Genomic DNA, 21,868 nt, shown 5'->3' with positions numbered 1-21,868 from the left:
AACAAGGCTGCCGACAGCAACGAGCTGCAAGCTCCAGGCGATGTCACGACTAAGGACGGCAGAGGGGCTGTCAGAGCCCGGGGACAGCGCGGGGCGTGGAAGAGAAGCAAATTCCCGGGGTATTTCTGTGACACAGAGCACAGGGAGCGCCGGCACCCCTGGGCCAAGTGCTGCAGCACCCAGCGATGGAGCGAGCAGACACGGTGGACTGCGGCCCTGAAACTCCAGCTTTGCGTGCTTAACGGCGGGTGAGGCTCTATAGCGCGGTGCTCCTGGGGCTGCGCCGTGTGATCTGAAACACCAAATACGTGCAGTGCGTGTGTGTGCAGCCATGCGCCTGCCGTGCCGCCGCGACGTTCGCACTCGGAGAGCCGGGCCTTCCGGGGGGCGGCAGGCGGCGTGCGGGGCCGCGAGGGACCGAGGCGGGGAAGCCGGGGTCGGGCAGGGCCGCGGGCCGGAGGGGCCTTCGGGCGGTGCGAGGCCTGCGGCGGAGGCGGGCCCGGGCAGAGGCCTCGGGAGGCGGAGCCGCCCTCGGGGCGGGCCCGGAGCGGTCGGCGCGGCGTTGGCTGCCAGTAAGGCTCGGCGGGGCGCGGGGTTGAGGCGGGAGGAGGCGGGCGCGCAGGGCGTGCAGGGCCCGGGCCGATCCGCGACCCGCAGCGCGGCGCCGGGCCGGGCGGGCCCCGCTCGCCCCCTGGAACCCTCGGTACCCCCGGTACCCTGGGCCCTGCCGCGGCTGGGCGGAAGGCCGCGCTGCGGTCCCTGCCGGCCCTCCCGCCCTGCCCGCCCGCGGGGCGATGCCGGGTTACAGCGAACCTGGGGCCTATGTTGCGTGCACGGAGTTCGGGTGGAAATACCCAAATAATTTTCTAGGACGGTATCTCTGATCAAGCAGATTTTATTCGCAGTTGCGATGGCGGGCCTCCATCCAAGCAGGAGAGCGCCCAGAAAACGGCGTTACACCCTTGATTCCCTATCGCCTGACGCTGATCTCTTTCTCCCCTGCTTCCTCACTGGCTGAGTACTGCAGGTTCACAACCTTCTCGACGCTTCACTAAACAACATGCAAACACTGGACAAACATAAATTTTTGCTGCCTAAGCGCAAATCAGTAGTTAATTAATTAACTTATTCCACCCTTGATCACTATTTTGCCGATATCTGCTTGTCCTTTCCACACAGATAAGCTTGGGAGAAAGACAGGGGAGTATCTTGGTGCCTGCCTGTCAGTCCCAACCTTCTCACAGAGTGAGGCAGTTTGGCCTTGTGTAGAGGCCCTGGCTGCTTTGATGTTTGCTAAATCTGTTTTTCTTTTGCTGGGATTTTCTTATCCTAACAGAACAACCCTACAATATGTTTTCTAATCCCTAAACCCTATACTCGCATTGTTTGGAACATTTAAAAGGAAGAATTAATCACATAATTCAGTAATGTTTTTAAAACATGCCGCTAACATATGCAGTACTTTTACTTCTTAGATCAACTGTTTCTAAGGATAAGTTACAGAATACAAATGCATTGTGTTCTACTTCTTCAAACCAGTTGCTCTTTTCAGTATCAAATGCAGAAACAAGGTTCCATTCCCACATGGGGGATCTGAGTGGTCATGCTGGAAGTGAGCACCCTTTCATTGCGCTTCGATTCCCAGGGTCATGTGGAACAAGGTCGCCCTGCGCTCCGTTTGCAAGCACTCCCCTCACCCAGCATCATTACTGCTGCCGAGACTCCCACCCCTAACTCATGCCTTCAAAAGGATGTGCTTGGGCTCCAGCAGCGATAGGCAGTGGGCACGGATAGCACAGAACGGGACACGCGGCGCACTGCCCGGCTGCTTGGGAGGCAGCAAAGCCAAACGCAGGCGTTGTGCTCAGATGTACCCACTGCTGGATGGACGCGTCCTGCCTGTGCACCGACACGTGTTTGAGGAGAACGTCAGGAACAGTGAGGCTGTCATTAAAAGGTACTAGTAGCTTTTGTGATGTTTTCAGCATGTTGATACCTGTGAGGTGATGGGAGAGTTACGCACGGGTGCTTTTAGGAGCTTTTAACCTAGATTGCTAATTAAAAACTGAAGCTGCAAACAACCTGTTGGTTGCTTTTTCTCCTGCCTGCTTTTAAGCCCTGGCTGTTGTCCTTTCTGCTGCTTCCTGGGCAGTTCCTCTTGACTGCAGTGCCCAAATCTGGGTTCACATTGTATCTCAGTGTTATCTTATGACATTGTTCTGCATGTATTGCCAAGAATTATTTTCTGGGCCTTCATGAGGTAAGTTTCACAGTTAATTTTGAGTGAAAACTTAATCATTCGAAGAATCATGATTTGTTAACAAAACAGGAAAATGTATATTCTTGTGGATCCGATGGCAGAATTCATAGGCCTTTGTTCAGAGGGATGGTGCTTGAGCTGGAAGCACGGCTATGGAAAACACACTGTGCCCTCCTGTGGTGGCGTTTGCAATATTGCTAAAAACCCTTGCCCTTTTTTTTCCTGAGGTTTTTCAACCTCTGCAGTCTGCAGGAACCCTTAGTAAGGTGCTGGAGTCATACACAGAGTGGTTGGTAAGTAGTTGTGTCAGGAGGTGTTTTTGTTTACAGATGATGCGTCTTGGTGAAAAAGAATGTTTTACTTAAAACAAATACACAACCTGGTTTGTTTCAGATCAAAGTTATTTGAAGTACCACGTTTGTTTCCAGTTTTATTCCATTCATTGTCTGCAATTTATGTTCTCCAGTAATGAATGGTAATGAGTTTCTCTATTTGATGATCCTAGTGACAGTGCAATATTCAGTGTTATTAAAGCACATCCTCTGTGCTGCTCATTAGGCCTGCCAGGTAAACTTTCAGCACTTGCTGAGGGGAGCAGCAGAGGAAACCCTCAGCTGGATTCTGCCCTGGAGCAGTTGGAACCTGGGGTCAATGTCTGTGCTGAATTAGGACTGGCACATTGTGGTAGCTTTACTCCTGTCTGCAAGCTTAGGGGCTCAGGTTGCTGCTGTAAGGCAGCATCTCTCAAAGTGTGCTTTGGTGGCTGGTGTCAGACCCTTCACTGTGCTCTGTTCATGGGTTTGCTGATAGGAGCCGAGTATGGTCACATGTATTGTGAAGTAATGTGTTGGAGGCACAAGGCAACTGCTGGGAGGGGAGTGGACTTGATGTCTACTAGCTGATCATAAGCTCCAAATAGAATATTTGTATTACTTCACTTTTTTGGGGTGCGTTGCTGCTAGGCTTGGAGAGGTGACTTCTGAAGAATGAAACTGAACTATTTGCTTGAAATAACATATCTCTGCTTTTTGTTATATCCAGTGAATATATATAGCTATGAATGGTGTGGCCTGTGGGCCAGTTCTTCTCTGTCGTTACCAGGTTGTGTGAGTTCATCTTTGTTCCCGTGTCACTGGGATGAAACCTGTGCAATACATTGAAGTGCTGTGCAAAACCTATGGAAGGCTAACATGTAAGGGAAGGTTTCATTCACTGGAACTTTCTTTTCAAACCAGATACTCAGAGTTGCTGCAGGTGGTCAGTAAAGGAGGGGGAGAGAACGCCGTCCTGCGTCACACCCAGAGAAACAAGAAGCTGTTTGTTCGGGAGCGCCTGAAGCTGCTTCTGGATGAGGAGTCTTTCCTCGAGCTGTCCCCCCTTGCAGGCCTCAGTCTGCCATATGGTGACGTCCCTGCTGCTGGATGCCTCACTGGTAATTGCTAGGAAATGTAACGGGAAATTCATGAAGTTCATTTGCTTAATTGTTCGAATCTTTAATTACATTTCGTATTAGATCTCGAGATGCACGTGGGGTGAGGGTATTGTTGGGATAAACCCATGCTGGAGATGCAGCTTGGGAAGGAGGAGGGTTTTGAACCAAAGTAATTTGAGAGGTGATGTTTGAATGTGTTGTCAGTGGCTGTAGGCAGCGTGCAGTGGTGGTAGTCTGCAGGCTGAAAAGTCGTCTGAAAGATTTAGAATGGTGTGTCACATACCCTGATGTCTGTGCAATGAGAGGTGACCAAGTTGCTGCATGGCACAGCCCCTGTGGCATTTGTTTTGTAATGTTTTTCAAATCACAGAATTTCTCAAGTTCATTGCTCTGTGAGGAGCAGTTCCAGTTTACAAAGCGACTAGAAGAATGGATTGTGAAATCCTGCCTTTCCTTAACCACAGCCTTATGTTCTTCAGTTTTGTATCAGTAGGTTTTAATTCCCTTCCCTGTTAACTCAGTCCAAGAGCTGGAAGTCACCTGTTTTTTTTTCCCTCTTATACTGTCACCAGGTGTAAGCTGTATTTTAAGTTCTGCCTTGTGTAATTTAGATGTATTTGTTTGTTTGTTGTCTGTGTGTCATTATCCCTCCGCTTCTTATTCCGGAGAAGAGCTATAGATTTCTTCTAGGTTTGGTATTTGCAAATTAATTTGCAGCTTCCTGAAACACTGTTAACAAAAGAATGCCCTAGTTATAACTTGGCCTCCTCGTTTCATTTACGGTGTCTCAGAGTCTGAAACATTTCTGTGTTGCCTCTTGTAGGAATTGGAAAGATCTGTGGGATTTGGTGTGTCTTCATAGCGAATGATGCAACTGTAAAAGGAGGAACTATTTATCCAATAGGAGTGAAGAAACAGCTGAGAGCTCAGGAAATAGCCATGCAGAACAGACTGGTGTCTGTGTACCTTGTTGACAGTGGGGGAGCGTTCCTCCCACTGCAGGTAATTCCAGAACCACTTTGCAAAGGAATATTCTCACTTCTTGTCTCCATCATATTGATTCTGTAGAAATCTGAGATTTCTGTTGTGTTTTCTTGGTGGGCTGGCTTGCACTGTGTTGAGCTTTGTCTGAAAATCTGAGTCCATGAGGTGATTTCAAGATACATAACAGCAGTGATGGCTTTGGCTAATTTCGCATCTAGTGTCAAAATGTGGCAGCTTTAATATCAGTGTTGGGAGGAATTGGTGACCAAGAAGGTAGCATGGCTGCTTCTCAGTGCACCAAAATGCTTTGATGCCCTTAATAACTCAGAAATGTTGTTTGAAATGCCTATTTTCAACTTCAGAATCTTTGAAGTTACTGTGTTCTGTTACAAAGTCTGTGATAGTAATGTGCAAACCTCCATAGCTTCTGAAAATAGAATTTTTAGAATTCTTGCTGTAGTGGCCTTGAGGACTTGTACAGGTTGCTTTCCCATGCACAGAGGTCATGGTATCACAGACTGGTTGTTCCCTCTCCAGACTGAAAGCAAATGGGTAGAAAAAGGTTTTATCTGAACTGAACCAAGAACTTTGCAAAAAGGGAAACTCCTGAAGTCATTTCACAGTTTAAGTGTGAACATGAGCTTACCCTTCCCCATGGTTACAGTTGAAGCTTTTGTGGAATAAATTGGTTTCGCAAAACACAAGAAACTTTCCTGTGCTTTTGAAACACAGAGGCCAGGGGTATTTTTGTGGAACTGCACGACGTGTAAGGGCAACAAATGCAGCAGAGAATGCTGTGCATGAAACTTTCAGGTGTGACTGTTACTGGTGGCCACCTCAAAATTGTTACAATGCTTTTGTGAATGAATGAAGAGGAAGTGTTATCTTTTGTAGCTGATACTGAAATTCACTGTGTCTCTTCTCTCTAACGTCAGTCAGAGCTGTTCCCTGACAAGCTGCATGGTGGAAGAATTTTTTACAATGAAGCAATAATATCTGCTATGAAAATCCCTCAGGTATGCTGTCATTTTGAATGCAAGTATGTGTAGTAAAATTCTCTTCTAATACAGCTTCTAGGAGCAGCTCTAAAACGTGCAATACATTTTTGAAAGCTCACCTTTTCTATTTGCGGGGCAGAGTGATGCAAATAGCATCTCACATAATAGAACACTTCAGCATTAAGAATGTTCTGAGTGCTTACTGACTGATTTGTATGGGAAGCATCCAATCATCAGGTGGTTTCAGAGTAAACATTGAGCTCTGTGTTGCCAAGAGCAGCCACGTCCATGCTGGTATTTGTACCTTTAGTTCATGGCTTTCAGGCTGCGGTTTAGTCTCTTGAACATTTCTGAAGTGAAGGTAATGACTTGGCCTTCCACTCTGCTCTCTTTAGCATGTTGGTTTGGTCTTGGTTCTGTATCCCCCAGGTGGCAGTGGTGTGTGGCTCCTGTGTAGCAGGAGGTGCCTATGTCCCAACCATGGCAGAAGAAGCGGTGATTGTAGATAAAATTGGAACTCTGTTCCTTGCTGGCCCACCTCTGGTCAGAGCTGCTACTGGAGAATATGTGTCTCCAGAGGACCTAGGAGGAGCTACACTTCACTCTAGGTATGCATGAAAACTGTAGAGAGCTGAGCACACTTAGCTTTAAGGAAGTACCATTCCATCCCAAATTGACATGACTGAAGCTGTCTCCAGTGACTGAACTTGCTGTGGTTCTCAAGGACTTGAAAAAGATGTTAGAAATGATAGGTGAATTATGACAAAAGTTAGTGATATTCAGTTGTATATGCGGGAGAGTAACTTGATTTTTGGCTTGGTTTGCACAGAAATCCCACTGACTGTAATGTTTTGAGCTCATTCATACAGGAGCAAAAATGCACGATGTTGTCAGAGATGTCAAATATTCACATGGAGATGAAGGTTTTTCCTTTAGTTTGGGTTTTCTACCAGAATTCAGATTTCATTACTACTAATTAATGTTGCTTCCTCTCTTAGAGTCAGTGGCTGCAGCGACCATTTTGCATCTTCAGAAAAGGAAGCCTACGAGTGTGTTCGAAATATCATCTCAACGTTGAATTATGAGCCCGTGCCAGAAGAGCTCGTGGAGCATGACCATCCTCTCTATAGCTCTGATGAGCTCTTGGGGCTGGCACCACGAGATTATAGCTGTACTCTTCCTGTAAAATTGGTAGGCTGGCAGATCCTGTGTTCCTTCCTTCTTTTGGTCTGCTCTAGCTGTTATCTTCAGACTGATAGGCAGTGAGGAGTTCTTCCCCCATAGGGAAATCACGAAGTACCTGAGAGATTTCATATAGTTGCCTAATCAGTTGCCACCCAGTCTTGAGTCTGCTGCAAAACAGAATAGCATTGATTCTGTAGAGTTGCTGAAAATGTTTAAACAGAAAGCCTGCTAGAGACAAGATGATTACAGATCACACCAGCTGATACCCATCTGTTTCTGTGCTCTGTTGGCTGCTTTAGAACATGCATCCCTTTAGAAAGGGGCTTGTGTCCTGTTGTGTCCTGTCTCCCATCTCTGTGTTGTTGTTTTTTTAAGGGATCTAGGCTCTATGTGTAAATCAAATGCCTAATGAAAAATGCCAAAACAAAGAAATTGAAGCTAGATTTGTTTGAGGTTGGGGTAACCATCTCTGCAGAGACGTGCAGAACTGCACAGCACTGTGGTTATTGTGTGATTCTAGGTGAGGCTTGGTCTTCTCTGAGGATGTGAGCCCCTTATCTTTACCAGTGGTAAGCTCCTGGAGTTAAGGGGATTGGCTGTAATCAGCAGTGTAGCTTTGTAGCTTTGACTAGCAGCTCTTAAATCTGCATTCAGAAGTGTGAGCACTATGCTGCTGGGTGTCCTCAGGCAGGCAAACTGCAACTGTATGTGCTGCTGTTTTAGCAAGGCTTTTATGCACAGGAGCAGCTGTGGTCTGTAACTTTGAAGTAATTGTGGGGTTGAACTGTGTCTCAGGAGATATGGTTGGTAATCAAACAGAAACACAGATCTGATGCTTTGTGCATATGGAGTATTTATTGGAGCATAAGACATGAAAGGAGCGCTGTGATCATTTCGTTTGACTCTTTGTGTAATAGAGGTCTCTCCACTGCTTGAACAGAGCATATCTTTCACCAGGACTGGTCTGTTTTCACCTAGATTTCTATAGGCAAGACTGTGTATTTCTTTGCAGGTTCTGAGCCGCCTGCTGGATGGAAGCAGGTTCCAGGAGTTCAAGGCTGACTATGGAACAACATTAGTAACAGGATTTGGCCACGTGGAAGGGTAAGGCTATGAGATTCACCATCACTATGCATGGATGTGTATGTCCAAATAGCTTTTGTACCACTATCAGGATCTACAATATTCCCAGAACAATGTTTAAGGAGTTCTGACTCAATGAGGAATTGATAAGTACTTCCAGAAAGGCTCATCCTTTATCTTTGGGCCCCACATTCTTTGTGTCTCAGGCTGATTGCAGCAGAGGGATTACATGTGAATCGTTTCATGACTTTGTGAAATTATTTATTTGGGCACTTAAGTCACTGGACAGTTGGAACTTTGAAATTTCAGCAGATTCTCTGAGAAGTAAGAAACAGCATCTGTAACAGACTGAGCCCAAAGTTATCCCATCTCCTGCAGGATGGAGATGGAATAGTGGAACAGTATCCGTACTGTAGAGCCTAGCATAGTTCAGGGCAGACTCAGTCTTACAGCACACTCATAAAACACACAACATTCCAGCCAAAAATTTAATTAAAAAAAAAAAAAGTAGTAAAATGTACTTTAGAGAGTTTTTTGGCAAAAAATATAAACTTTTCATCTTGACTGTTGTGATATATGTTAGAGGAAACAGAGGGCACCCAGGATCCTGGCACCTAGTTTGCCATCTTGCAGTGTGAGCTGTGGCAGATCACCTGTACCCTTACCTGCCTTCTTGTGAGTGTTAATGCTTCTGTGCTTTGTACATAGGGAGTGCTATAAAAAGTCTCATTTGTTAGGGGTAGAAGGTTCCATGAATGAAATGGTGCATGTGATGGCATCCTTTTAGAGTCTGGATCTTTGCAAAAGGGCAGATCTGCGCCATCCATTTATGTTTCCACCCCTCAGCAGGATGCTGCATGCTACCTTTTCTTCATTTCTGGGGAAAACATTCATGTGTCTGTTTTGTAGGCACTTGGTGGGAGTGGTGGCTAACAATGGGGAGCTTTCTCATGATGCTGCTCTCAAGGGCAGCCATTTCGTACAGCTGTGCAGTCACCGGGGCATTCCCATCCTCTTTTTCCAAAATACTGCTCCGCATGCAGCAGAGCCGACCAGCATCTCTCAGGTATGGCGTGTCAATCTGCCCTGCTTCATTCAGGCAATGCCTGGCTCTTGTTTTAACTAACACGCATTTTGAAAACTATTAATTACGAGGAAAACTAATTTTTAATCCACTTTTGGTGGTCAAATCAAGAAGTTTCATAATTAACTTTCTTAAATCTTCCCTTTGCTTTCTCACTTGATTTTGATTTTAGGCAGGCCTGCAGCCAGGCTGGTAGTGCAGGCTGTGACATTCAGAATTTGTGGTGCTCTTCCCTTTGAGATGGTTGGTTCTTGAGCCTGTCGGTTCTTCTGCTACCACTGTGATCCACAGAAAATAAATATTTCCCTTTTCTAAAGTGAAGGCATTGAAGTACAGCATGCTGTGTCCTGGGCTTTGGAAAGCCTCCTTGTAGAGCCTATGTTAAGAGACTTTTGCAGCTCCATTCCCCCAGCTGTCACCAGCACTTAAGACAAAGCCTGCTGCAATTCTGTTGTATCTGAGCTCTGCTAATGCCTGGGAGACCCAGAGTTGCTCTGTATCGCAGGTTTCTGCACACTGGTTATAGCTGTTCTGCTGATTTACACCATAAAATAAGTAGCACTGTGGGTCCTGGTGGTTAGTTCATTGATCCCACCTTGCTGTTTTGGAAGAAACGATCACATGGCATCGTGAAGAAAGAATTGTTTTAGAAGTAGGTTGCAAGTTTGGGGGAAGTGGAAGGAATCTAAAAAAGTGCAGCGCTAAAATGCTTCTTTTCATTTCAGGCAGAGGCTCAGGCCAACAGGTTGAAAGCCCAGGCCTCCATGATGGCTGCTGTCGCTTGTGCAGCTGTTCCCAAAATCACCATAGTGATTGGTGGCTGTTTTGGGAGCGAAAGTTATGTGATGGTAAGGATGCCATGGAGGTCAGGGGGGTTGGCACTCAACGCTTTGCCCAGCACTCGTGGCGCTTTCATCTTTACAGCATCGTCAGCTGCTGTGCAGACATTTAACTTGATTGGTGATCCTAATTAATTGTAAATAAGAACTGCCTCACAAGGCGTGATTACAGCAGATTTGATCTGCAATGAACCTGGAGCGGGTTCTGAAAATCAGATTGTCTGAAAATGTCAGTACTGAGGATTCAGCACTGCTGTTTGCTCTGCACACGCCTGTTCTCAGTGGTCGAGGACTGCATCTTTTTCAGTTGTGTTGCTGTGTGTGCTGCTAGGAGGTGCACTGGGCTCTTTGCTCACTTGGCATTAGACAGGGTGAAATAAACACCAGTACTGAATGCAGTGGGATGTGGTGGTTACTTCTGCAGGAGATCTGGAGAAGAGAAGGCTGTGAGGTGACCCGATGGTGGCCTGTCAGTATCTAAAGGGGAGCTACAGGAAAGAAGGGGACAAACTGATGGTGGGGTCTGTGGTGACGGGACAAGGGGAAATGGCTTCAGGTTCAGGGAGGTTGGATTTAGGTTAGATATAAGGAAAAAATCTTTTTCAGTGAGGTGGTGAGGCACTGGAACAGGCTGCCGGAGATGTGATTAATGCCCTGTCCCTGGAAGGCTTTTAAGGCCAGGCTGGATCAGGCCCTGGGCATCCTGACCTAGCTGTGGTGTGCCTGTGCACTGCAGGGCAGTTGGACTTGATGGCCCTCAGAGGTCCCTTCCAGCTCTAAGGATTCTAGAATTCTGTGATTTGTACTAATAGAGAACCAGGAGCTGTATTGGGGAAGGATCTGCATCCCTATTGCTTTACAAATGTAACTGTTACATTTTGTCTCTAACTTGATAGTGGCACTGTAGGCCCTTTTTTTTTTTTTGGTGATTAAATTCAGTGAATTTCTACTGTATTTTTTTGTACTGTTTTATTTTTGCAGTGTGGGAGATCGTTCAGTCCAAACTTTCTGTTCTTATGGCCTAATGCAAGAGTTGCTCTTGTGGATTCAAGACATTTGTCCATGGTCCCACAAGCTGGAGGCAGCGATTGTACAGATGAATCTGAGCTAAAACATTTGAAACAAAAGTAAGGACATTAAGCAGTAAAATCCTGCAGTTATGCTGACATTTATACCTACCTATGCTCATATTTCAGGTCAACACATCCCAAACAACTGAAACAAACCTGGATTTGATGAAAACTATTTTAGAATTCTGTATAATTCCATGTCTACTCTTAGGATCTTGCCAGGGAAATGCAAAACTTTTACTAGAAAATCCTGCAGTCACAAAACAAGTCAGTGCTGTAAATTAACCTGTAGTGATCTTCTGAATGCAGAGGATCATCTTTGAGCTACAGAAGGATCGGATCTGTTATGTATTTGCTGGATCCTAGTGGATTTTAACACTAGAGCAGCACATTCACTTGAAATAGAAACGTATGCCTTTGTTATCTTCAGCTTTGTTTTACCAGCCTGCTGCTCTTTTGGTTAAACCTTTCTGCTTCTAAGCATGTTTCATGTTCTCTCTTCTCCAGGCTTGAGGAAGAGAGCAGTGCGTTTTACTCTTCTGCCAGACTCTGGGATGATGGTGTAGTTCTCCCCCAGGATACCAGGAAGGTAGCTGGCTTTGTTTTTTTCCCAGTGTATGTTCTGTAATACATTTTCATCCCCAGATCTCACCTTGTGATGAATGTGCAAGCCTCTGGTTCGTTCACTTGTGGTCAGCTAGCATGCTGATTTCCAGAACCATGTCTCTGAGTTCTTACTCTGTTTTTCCTGGTATTTAGCTTTGGATTCTCATCTGTTTCTACCCTATCTGAAGATACAGACCTATTTGTTCTTCTAAAAATTTTCTGTTGAACTCTGGGTGCATTCTGACTACAGGATTTCCTCAGTGAACCTCAACTGACTTTCCAGTTTGGTTCAGTCTCCCACTCTTTCCTTTTTATGGTCTTGCACATGACCCATGTTTGCTCTCTTAAGTTTCCTCTTCACTGCCTGCATTGTTTTTGTTCTTTTGTTACAGGATGTTTTCTCAGTTGGTAGGCATCTTCTCCAAGATGTTCTTTCTAAAAGCCACCACTGCTGTTTTGCAGTGTTGCACTGTTTGTTAGCAGTGTGGAGGTGTTCTTTGCACTTCTTTAAAAAACAAAACAAAAAAAAAACCCAACCCCAAACGATCACAAATACACCCTGATACCAATTCATATTTCTAACTAGGGCACATATTTATGGTGCAACCCATGTTCAATATTTTCTGGAGTGTATATAGGGACTTTGATAATGGGATTGCCCTGAGAAGCGTTTTACAGAATCACAGAATCACAAGGTTGGAAACGACCTGCAAGATCATCCAGTCCAACCACCCTCCCATTCCTATCAGTGCCACAAGCTACTAAACCATCTCTCATAGCTCCTCATCCAGGTGTTTCCTAGTGCTTGAGACCCTGCCTTTCTCTGGGAACCACTTGAGTGAATAAAAGCGTGACAGTTGGACTGAGTTGCTGTGATTCTCTTCAGGCAGTACAGGTTTCACCAGCATGCCACAATTCATGTTCACCTATTTAGTTGTTCAGTCATTTATTTAACACTGTGCTTTTGCTATTTTATCCTGGCTCTTGCTCCTAGATGGGGTTTCAGTTTAGCTTTGTCTGAACTGACAGCACGTGCCTGTATTTAGCATGCCTTTAAAAACAATAATTTTTTTCAGGACAACGCATGCTGCTGTGCCAGCAGTCAAATACACACACACTGAAATTGGGAAAATCCTTATCCCAACTCTTAAATTTTCAGCAAAAAGCTTTTCCAGAGAAAAGGTTTTGGCAAAGCCAACTACTGCGTGTGCCAGGTGATGAAAGTTAAAACGCTCCGAGATTTCGTTCAAAGCCCAAAACCAGTTCTGTGTATTCTTTCCCTGCTCTCACGAGGCACCAAGAAATATCACCTATTAGAAGATGGACACTTAAGGAGAAGAGCAGAGCATCTTGATATTGGAAATCTTAGGCGTGTAGCTATGAAATAACTGAAAGAAACTTTCAGGCATCTTTTTTCTTTGCATTTCCTGTGACCCAGTGTCACATCACACTGATGTCTGTTTCTGCAAACTGCAGCTGTACATTTTAAATGCACACTGATTTGCAGAAATAAGAACAAATGCATTATTGAATAACTGCTTAACTGGTGACCTTTCCTGACTTCTGTTTCAGAGGCTCATTATCTTGTTGGTGGTTGTTTTTGTTTTAATCAGGTAATTGCACAGTGCTTGCAGATCATAGAGCAGCAGAAGTACCAGGTGCCACCTCCTTACCAGTGTCCTGTGATGAGAATGTAAATGCAGCCCTTCTCCAGTAATCACCCTTTGAAGATAGCACCTTATATTGGAAAGCTTTAATGTAAATGATTTTCTAATTCTTTGATACCATGAATAAAAACGTTAAACCACTGCAAACAAACAATCCTGGATTTCAAGTCTGTTTACAAAGAAGTTTGTATTTTGGAACATGGTCTGTTAGTACTGCACAGTCATTTTGTGGAAAGAAGGGATTAAGTTTTGATTCTGTAGCACTCTAACAAAGCAAATTCACCCTAAGCTGTAACAATTGCTTGATTTTTTTTGTTTTTATTTTTTTTCATATTAAGAATATGCAGAACTCAAACAGCACTTTGAGCAAAGAAATGAGAAAGAGAGGACACACGTGGCTGAAAACTAGACAAGAGTAATGCATGTAAGATTTAGCAAAGCACAGAATGCTGCCTGCAAAGTGAGATTGCCAGAGCACCGTGGAAGGGCTCCCCTCAGCTTGCTCTGAGGATACTGGTGCAGTGACCAGGAGGTGAGTTCAATCCAAAACACTCCCATAGGATAAAAATTACCTCTTCTCAAAGGATGCAACAGCACGTTGTCTTCTACATGTTACCATGTGTAGAGGCACTGAGGTTGCACTGTGCTGTTTCGTGCATCTTTCTCTCTGTTGCATCTACAACATTTAATTTTGTAAAAGAAACCGTGTGGTTTGTTGTATTGCATTGTACATCTTGAAATCAGGCCGTGGAGTACATCCGAGAAATGTCTGGGTGAGTATTCTGAGAAATAAGCAACCAAACTGAAATGTTCAGTCTCAATTAGGGCACTGAGGCACCTGTGGGTACCTGAGGCAGGGGTTTGGAACTGGAAGGGCTGTAACGTCCCTTCCAACCGAAACCATTCCATAGTTCTGTGAACTAAGTACTCACAAATAAATGTCCTAAATTCCTTCAGTGTCACTTTCTGTGTGCTTGCAAATGGAGACTGCATCTTTTTGGAGCTGGAAGAAGCCTCACACGGCGTGTTGCAGGCAGCACTCACGCTCTTTTGAAGAGTCCATGGAAAGTCACAGGGATGTTCACCTCCACTTCAGCCCTGGCCACTTCGCTCATGTCCTTGGCGTTCAGGATCAGGAGGTAGGCAGGCTTTGGCCCTGAGCCGGGGCTGATCACAATGCTCAGCACCACCCCTGGGAGGTGACAAACACAGGCACTCAGCACAGCCAAGGGCTCTCCTGGCTTCATGTGTTCCTGCTCAGGGATGAGGAATTCAGGGAGTGAGTAGATTTAAGCCTAGTGCTGCCACCTTCAGAAGTAGGTACAGGGCTGGCAGTGTGTGAATGAATGCGTGCAGTGCTTGGCATGAACGCTGCTCTGTGTCCTCCACATCCAAAGCCTGAATTTGTCCCCCTTCTACACAGGGAGGAGGGCTTTAGAAGTAAAAACATCCTTGCTTTAAGACAGGTTAAATTTCACAAAGCTTGGCCATCTGGAATTCTTTAAGTAGTGTGGTTCCTGATGGAAAAAGGCTGGGAAATGAGAACAGATGATCTGAACCTACAGATTTTTTCCTGTGTTTTCATTCAATTAATTCTGATTTTTCCATGCTCTCAGAAACTCTCCTGCAGCGTTAGAGCAGGGCACATCTCACCCAGGAGCAGCCTGCAGGTCCCCTGGCTCCTGCATGCCCCTGGTTCACCATGGAAGTAGGTCTTAGCACCAGCACACCTGGGGCCAGTGGACACAGACCGCAATCAACTCCAATTAACAAGCCAAAAATCATTACTTACCATCATCCTCCTCCAGAGCATCTGGATGGGAAACGAAGATTGGCTCTGATGGGTACGAATCTGGCTCCTGCCACACCCAGGTCTCCTTTGTTTTAACATTCAGCTTGCAAAGCTAAGTGGAGAAAATAAAACCACATCTCAAAAATGCCCTAACTTGCCATTAAGCAAAGGCTCATCAAAAAGATGTGCCTCACCCCTTTTCTGATAGTTACCCTGTCTGGAACAAAGTGATTCAGTCCAAGCCCATATGTGTACGTATATGGTTTCCCACCATATTTCTTGTAATTGATCTGTGGAAATTCAAAGGCTGCAAAAATAAGTATATGCATGAGGATTAGCAGGACATGGATGGCTGATGGGACCTGTGCTGCTCTGTGGCTCAGAGCTGTCATCTTACCATGGCGTGGCCCTGAAAAAATAACTTCTGGCTCCAGCCAGATGGTCTCATCGCTGCGCAGCGTCGCCGTGGCTGTCGTGTAGGGCAGGGTGACCAGGTTCTTGCCTGTGTCGGCCTGGGACAAAGAACAACACCCAAGACAAATGGAGAAACAAAGTTCTGAGTGTACCTGCATGGAAGCTAGCAATGCGCAGCAAAGCCTCGTGAAGCTGCAGAATAGAAACATGCGCAGGAATGGTTGATTCTTTTGTTTTCTCAGTCAGCTTTTAGTGTAATAAGAATGCCTATCAATCAGGCTAAATCCAGCCTGTATTTCTGCTCTCAGCATGCTTATTAGGTGAACACACATGTAACTTTTCCCCCTCGACAGGACAGTTGGAGGCTTGTTATGGTCTGCATGGTTTGCTTGAGCAGCAGTGCGAGAATACAGCTCAGATAGACTCATCCAGTGAGGAGGGGGACCACAGCAGGAGGAGCTGGAAATCACACAGCTCTGCACCAAGCTGACTACTGCTTTAAAGGGTAAACGTTTTAATGGGAAGGAAAAGTTTGAATTAAGTGTGACCAGGCAAAGCACGGGGAGTACTTGGCCACAGAGTGCAGGGGCTGTGCAGACAGCAGTGCTGGTGGCAGGGCTGGGCAGTACCTTGTCGATGCGGAGGGGCAGCACGTATCTGCGGGCTTCGGGCTGGGGGGCTTTCTCTGCCTGCTTCTTTACCTCATCCCAGTTTGCTCGGAGGTTGGCTAAGTAGAGGTAATTGTAAACAAACTCAAATCTGCACAGAAATGGAATCAGAGACAGCAAAGAAGTCATTGCCAGGAACGAGTTCCAAAACAGCTATTTTTTTCCCCTATAATTCAATTAAGTGACACGAGCCCTGTTCTGATCCACTGAAAGTCACAGGGCCAGACCAGATGAGCTGTTTCCATCTTGATGTGGGGCCTTGATATGGAAGCATTGGCACACGCTGCCCAGGGGGTGTCCAGAACCGTGGCGATGTGGTATTGAGGGATGTGGGCAGTGGGCATGGGGGGCAGGCTGGGGGTCTCAGAGGAGTGATTCTATGAAGGCAGTGTTGGCACCCACCCCTTCCACGTGCAGAGGTCGACAATGAGGAACCCGTTATCCTCGAAGGTGTTGATGTGATGGAAGAGGTTGAAGGCTGAGGTCCGGTACTTGATGTTGAGGAGCCGTCCTTTCTTTTTCTCTGCCACGTGAAGCCAGACCTGAAAGGCAAGCAGCAGGTCAGTCTCACTGGTGAGTGGGCGTGGTGTGGTGGGCACAGGCCCTATGTGACCCATGGTCTCGTTGCACTTACCCCCATGGTCTCGTTGGACTCAAAGCAGTCCATGTAGTTGGCTCCCCAGAGGCTCCAGGAGGAGAGGAACTTGAGGAGGTTGATCTTCACCGGGGTTTCGACAAATACGATGTAATTTGGGGTCAGGCCAAAGCTGTGGGAACACACACAGAGCACGTGGAGCACAGTGCAGCACGGGACGCAGTATGGAGCTAAATGCTACAGCCATGCAGGCACCCCGACGTCGGTACCAGCCCTTGCTGTAGTTGCTCATTACAAGCAAAACCAAGTCCTGCTGCCACTTCTAGAAGGGAGCTCTGTCAGGGAAGACTCATTTGCCAAAGCAGCTGGTGTGAGATGGCGAGGATGCTGCATGCAACAAGGAACCAGAGTGCAGTGAGTCTGCAGTCAGCCAGCTGAGCCTGGCAGGAGTTACCTGTGCACGTAGGAGGGCTTAAATCTGTCACTGCAAGGGAACTGCACCACCACCTCTGACTTGTTCATCGGGTCCTCCTTGTCTGCAAAGGACAGCCACATGGTTACAGGAGAGCTTCCAGCCATACGCTGCCTGCATTAGCAGTGCTTGCCCTGCAAGGCCTCTGCCTCTAGCACAAAGGAAGCTCGTGAGCTAGAGCATGTATCCAGCTTGCTAGTTTTATGGTTTTGGTGTCTTCTTTTCTTTTAATGCTTTAATAGAAAAAAAAAGTTTTGTTATTTACATACATTAACTATCTTATGATTTATATGTGGCCCACGACAGTTCCTCTTTGCTTAGTTTGGCCCATGCGGGCCAAAAGGTTGGACACTCATCGTCTAGAATCACGTAAATAACTGTGTTAAAGATAACATTTCTACTGCTGAAAGAAAGAAGGAAGGCCAAACGAAGAAATCTGATGACAAAATGCATTTGAATAATAAGAAGTAATTTATAGAACAAGATTTTCACGAGCTCGTTTGGAGGTGTGTTGAACTGACCTGCTTGGAGTGGAGGAATCCGTATGATGTTGTAGGCCAGTGAGAAATTTTTCCCAAAGCAATTGCCAATGTTGTAAACGGTGCCATCGTTCTCCACGTGGGGGTGAGCTGTGGCCCCATTGACAGAGACGTATTTGCAGAGATCCACCTGGGGACGGAGTGTGGGGAGGCATTGTCCGTCTGGGATGAGGGTGAGCGATGTGGGAAGAGAGGTGAGGCTGCCCTGTGTTAGGAGCTGATTGCCAAAACCTACCTGCTTAATTGTCTCTAGAGTGTCTGGGTTAATTTTGGTGATAAAGTTGGTCTCTGTACAGGCATAGTAGTCCTCGCCAACGGGGTAGACATTAACGAGGGCATTATCTGTGACCTCCACCCCTTTAAAGTAGGAGAAAAACCTGTGTGGAGGAAGGCAGCAGGGTCAGCAGAGGCCCCGTGGCATGAAGCTGCAGTGCTTGGCAGAGCCCCGATACCTGGAGAAAATGTTCTTGCATGGGTCTGGGTAGGCGTAGGTACCAAATTCAGTTATCACGATCCTCTTCTCTGTCATGGCTCGCACATAAGCATCTGTCCTAACAAACCTAAGGGGGTGAAGCACATTACAGGCAGTCACACCAATGCAACAAGCAAGGCAATTCAATTAAAATAAACACAAATACTTTTTGTGATGAGGCTCATGAGAGCTCAGTCCAGTCCCTGGCAGTGACCAGGGTTGCGTTGCAGCATGTGAAGTGCTGGAGCCCTGGACATGGAGGGCAGCTGCAACCCCCAGGAGCACGTTGTCAGTGCAGCTGCAGGCAGCCCCTGCTGCCCTCATCTTCACAGAACATTTCCGAACTGTAAAAAGGCTGCATTTTTTGCCATGTGCTGTTGTTGACAGAACTGTAGAATGGCTGGGTTAGAAGGACCTTCCATCCTGTCCAGTTCCAGCCCCGTGCCATGGGCAGCTCAGGGTTCCATCCAGCCTGGCCTCAGCACCTCTGGGGACAGGGCACCCCCACTTTTCTGCCCCAGTGCCTCACTTGGGCACAGCTCCCTGCTGGAGCTCCTCCAGTGAGCACAGACCCCAGAAGAACAGCAGTCCTTGGCTGCGTCCCACACCTGCGGTGGTAGGTGACGTGTCCCTCCTTGAAGTCAAACTTGTGCAGCAGTGCCTGGCCATCGAAGAGGTGGTAAAATGGCTCTGCCCCGACCTCAAAGAGGCCAGGTCCGCATCGCAGGAGGCTGCCCCTGAGCCAGGTGGGAATCCTGCCTGCAGCAGATGTAGAAGAAGAGTCAAAATATTTTGTCTTCTATTTTTTTTTATCCTGTGTTTATTCATTTTTAAAAGTTGTTATTATTTAAGGACGAGATCATGGATGCTTTTGTGGAATCTCAGAATCATTCCGGTTGGAAAAGCCCTCTAAGATCCCTAAGCCCAACTACTGCCCACGTCCCTCAGTGCCACCTCCCCACAGCTCTGAACACCCCCAGGGATGCTGACCCCCCACCCCTGGGTGGCTGTGCGGTGCTGAGCGCTCTTTGGAGCAGAGATGTCCCCCAGCACCCAGCCTGCCCTGCCCTGCACAGCGTGAGCCGTCACCTCTCATCCCATTGCTGCTCCCTGGGAGCAGAGGTTGATCCCCTCTCACCCCAACCTCCTGTCAGGAGCTGTGGGGAGCGATGAGGTCTCCCTTGAGCCTTCTGTCCTCCAGAGAGAAGCCCTTGATGAGCCTTTAGGACTATGGTTTCTTCTTACCCCACAGAGCCATATGACAGGGATCCATGGAAGCCAAAGATCACTCAACTGCTCTGTCCTTCCTCTACTCCCAGTACATCAACTCAGCCACGTCCCAAACGTGTGAACTTCCTTGATCTCATTTATCCCTGTGTCCCAGGACCTGCAAATCCCCCAGACCTGACCAAGAACAGCATGGGGCTCCCAGGGCAGGAGGTGGTGAGGGCACACAAACCTGTGACGTGGGCAGTGACGGGGGAGGACAGCTCCTCCACTGTCTCAAAGAGCTTCTTGTAGCCTCCTGCGGGATGCTCCACCCTGCAAGGGACACCAGACCTATGTTTGCAGCTTCCGAGTGGTGCTGGGAGGACAAAACTGTCGCTTGCAAAAACCAGTGAGGAGAGCAGGTAGAAACAACAGGAGGTCTTAGGGGTACAGAGGGAGAACCAGCAGCAGGACAGCAGGCAGCTCATCATACAAGTGGTCTATTGCAGGCACAAGGGACAAACCGAGGACATTTGACGCAGGAAGCAGGACACCTTTCAGTAGCAAACATCCACCTTACCTCTCCCAAGCCTTGAATAATTCCTAACATTTTTAAGCAAAGTGTTTTGCAGTACACAGCTGAGAATTATTTGCTAAGCTCCAATTCTTACCTCTAGCAAAGCACATAGTTTGCATGGCACTTGGTCCTTGCCTCCAACACGGACCAGCACCTCGGTGCCCCAAAACCCCACGCGATCCCAACCTCGCCGCCCCAAGGAGCAACAACCCCCCCAGCCCACGTAAGGAGCCCCGGCAGCACTCACTGGCTGTACATTGTCTCGCTGCAGGATTTGAGGCTCCTGGAGCCACATGGGGGTTTTTATGGGTGTGCAGGAAGGAGTGCTGGGAGCTGCGTGCAGCCAACGGGCTCAGTGCTGGAACAGAGGTGGCTTTCAGGCCAAAATCCTCCCGATGCCTTGCGGGGCTTTGTCTTGCTGTTCACACAAAAAGCAGCTTTGAGGGTTTTTTCAGAGCCCTAAATTCTTCCCGAGCAGAAGAGATTACAAAGAAAAAAAAAAAAAACAACAAAAAAGAGGAACTGGAGCTGCACTTCATCTCAGCTCTGCGCTGCAGTCACCGAGTCCCCATCCTGCGCCGTGCTGAGAAACCAGGTGACACCAGTGATGGCAGGGGAGAGGTGTCACTGCCAGCATCACCAGGCACTGCTGGCTCCTCTCTCCTACAACCACAGAATCACTGAGGTTGGAAAAGCTCTCCAAGCTCCCCAGCCACCCCCAGTGGCTCCAGCTCCCACAGCTCTGGGACGCCCCCAGGATGCTGACTTCCACCCCAGGCAGTCATGCAGTGCTGAGCACTCTTTGAAGAAAAAGCATCTCCAAATACCCAACCCAAGCTATCCATGAGATCTAACCCTTGTTGGAAGTGACAGCTTAACATGTTTTTCAAATAGATCTACTCCAAACGCACCACGACACTCAAACCCAGTCGAGGGCTTTAAAAAAAGCAGACTAAACACGCTTATAGGAGTTTAATTCTCACATGAAAGCAAATTAAAAAGCCACAGTGTGGATACAGGAACACGTGGACTTTGGTAAGTGTGGAGTGGAACCTGAGAAGCAGCCCTGAGCCCTTTGCTCACACCAGCCTGCCCTCTCAGAGCAAAGGGGAGCAAAGCAGAGCCAAACCTTTGCTCAGCTGTGCAGCACCGAGCCCTCATTGGCAGTGTGTGTGCCGGTACAGCCACACCAAAACATTTTCTCTTCCCCAGTGAATGGAAGGCAACCATGAATCCTTCCTCCTATCACTGCTCTTAGAGCAAAGCTATGCTCCAAGCAACAGATAATCCTTTTACACCTCATTGACAGGTTACAGCCTGCCATTTCGTGCCTGATGAGCTGCCCCCCCAAACAGAATTACAGAAATGCAAAAGGAAAGTGGTTAAAAGCTCACTGCAGACAAAATGGTTGATTTTTAGTGTAAGCCATTCTTAGCTATTTCCATCTGTGGAAACTTCCCACTGCTGGTCAGCTTCTGTTTATTATTTAAGTTTTTCTTAAGTTTGTTAAAAGCTCAGAAGGGAACATTAAATAATTAAATGACGTTAAATAATGTGGATCAAGGACCGAGCAACGAGGGTAAGCTGCTGAAAGGCAAGTCCTGAGAAATGTGAGCCTAGTAAGTTGCTTAATTAGAACACAACTAACTAACTAATGCATTTATGAAACACCTAACAGTCCAAGGAGCAGAAGCAAGTTTCTGCAGGTGGGGGATGCTTAGCAGCTGTCCACAGGCATTACAAATGGTTTGTCCAGCAGCTGCGTAAGCACCGGGGTACCGCAGGACAGTGAGGTAGGACCAATATTGGCTGAAATTAAGGGTGAACACTCTAAGCCAGGAACACCCAAAGGACGAAATCACATAGGAATGATGTACAATGTAGAAGTGACAATCTTGAGCTGAGAGCCTTATGAATAACAC

At 47.0% G+C, this 21,868-nt stretch overlaps 2 protein-coding genes across 2 annotated transcripts; one reads left to right on the top strand and one right to left on the bottom strand.

Moving 5' to 3' along the window:
• Positions 1–1,649: 1,649 nt before the first annotated feature.
• On the top strand, positions 1,650–13,238 carry LOC306946908 (biotin-dependent 3-methylcrotonyl-coenzyme A carboxylase beta1 subunit-like; the record flags this gene model as incomplete). The annotated part of the gene is made up of 12 exons (XM_079536030.1): positions 1,650–1,957; positions 3,496–3,692; positions 4,516–4,694; positions 5,612–5,692; positions 6,104–6,282; positions 6,673–6,865; positions 7,872–7,963; positions 8,852–9,008; positions 9,752–9,874; positions 10,847–10,992; positions 11,443–11,524; positions 13,155–13,238. The coding sequence occupies 12 exons, from the start codon at positions 1,650–1,652 to the stop codon at positions 13,236–13,238; spliced, it is 1,821 nt and encodes a 606-aa protein (XP_079392156.1).
• Positions 13,239–14,248: 1,010 nt separating this feature from the next.
• RPE65 (retinoid isomerohydrolase RPE65) lies at positions 14,249–19,695 on the bottom strand (the record flags this gene model as incomplete). The annotated part of the gene is made up of 13 exons (XM_079536531.1): positions 19,616–19,695; positions 18,769–18,915; positions 18,141–18,248; positions 17,924–18,065; positions 17,671–17,818; positions 17,132–17,213; positions 16,717–16,849; positions 16,485–16,624; positions 16,044–16,173; positions 15,398–15,512; positions 15,213–15,307; positions 15,001–15,112; positions 14,249–14,400 (listed from the first exon to the last, which is right to left on the bottom strand). The coding sequence occupies exons 3-13, from the start codon at positions 18,215–18,217 to the stop codon at positions 14,249–14,251; spliced, it is 1,326 nt and encodes a 441-aa protein (XP_079392657.1). The 5' UTR covers positions 18,218–18,248; positions 18,769–18,915; positions 19,616–19,695.
• Between the last annotated feature and the right edge of the window lie 2,173 nt (positions 19,696–21,868).

The sequence above is a fragment of the Tetrao urogallus genome (genome assembly GCF_951394365.1).
Source record: "Tetrao urogallus genome assembly, chromosome: 5".
In the NCBI taxonomy this organism is placed as follows: domain Eukaryota; kingdom Metazoa; phylum Chordata; class Aves; order Galliformes; family Phasianidae; genus Tetrao; species Tetrao urogallus.
The sequence above is the reverse complement of the archived record's forward strand: the minus strand, read 5'-3'. Positions and strand labels throughout refer to the sequence as shown.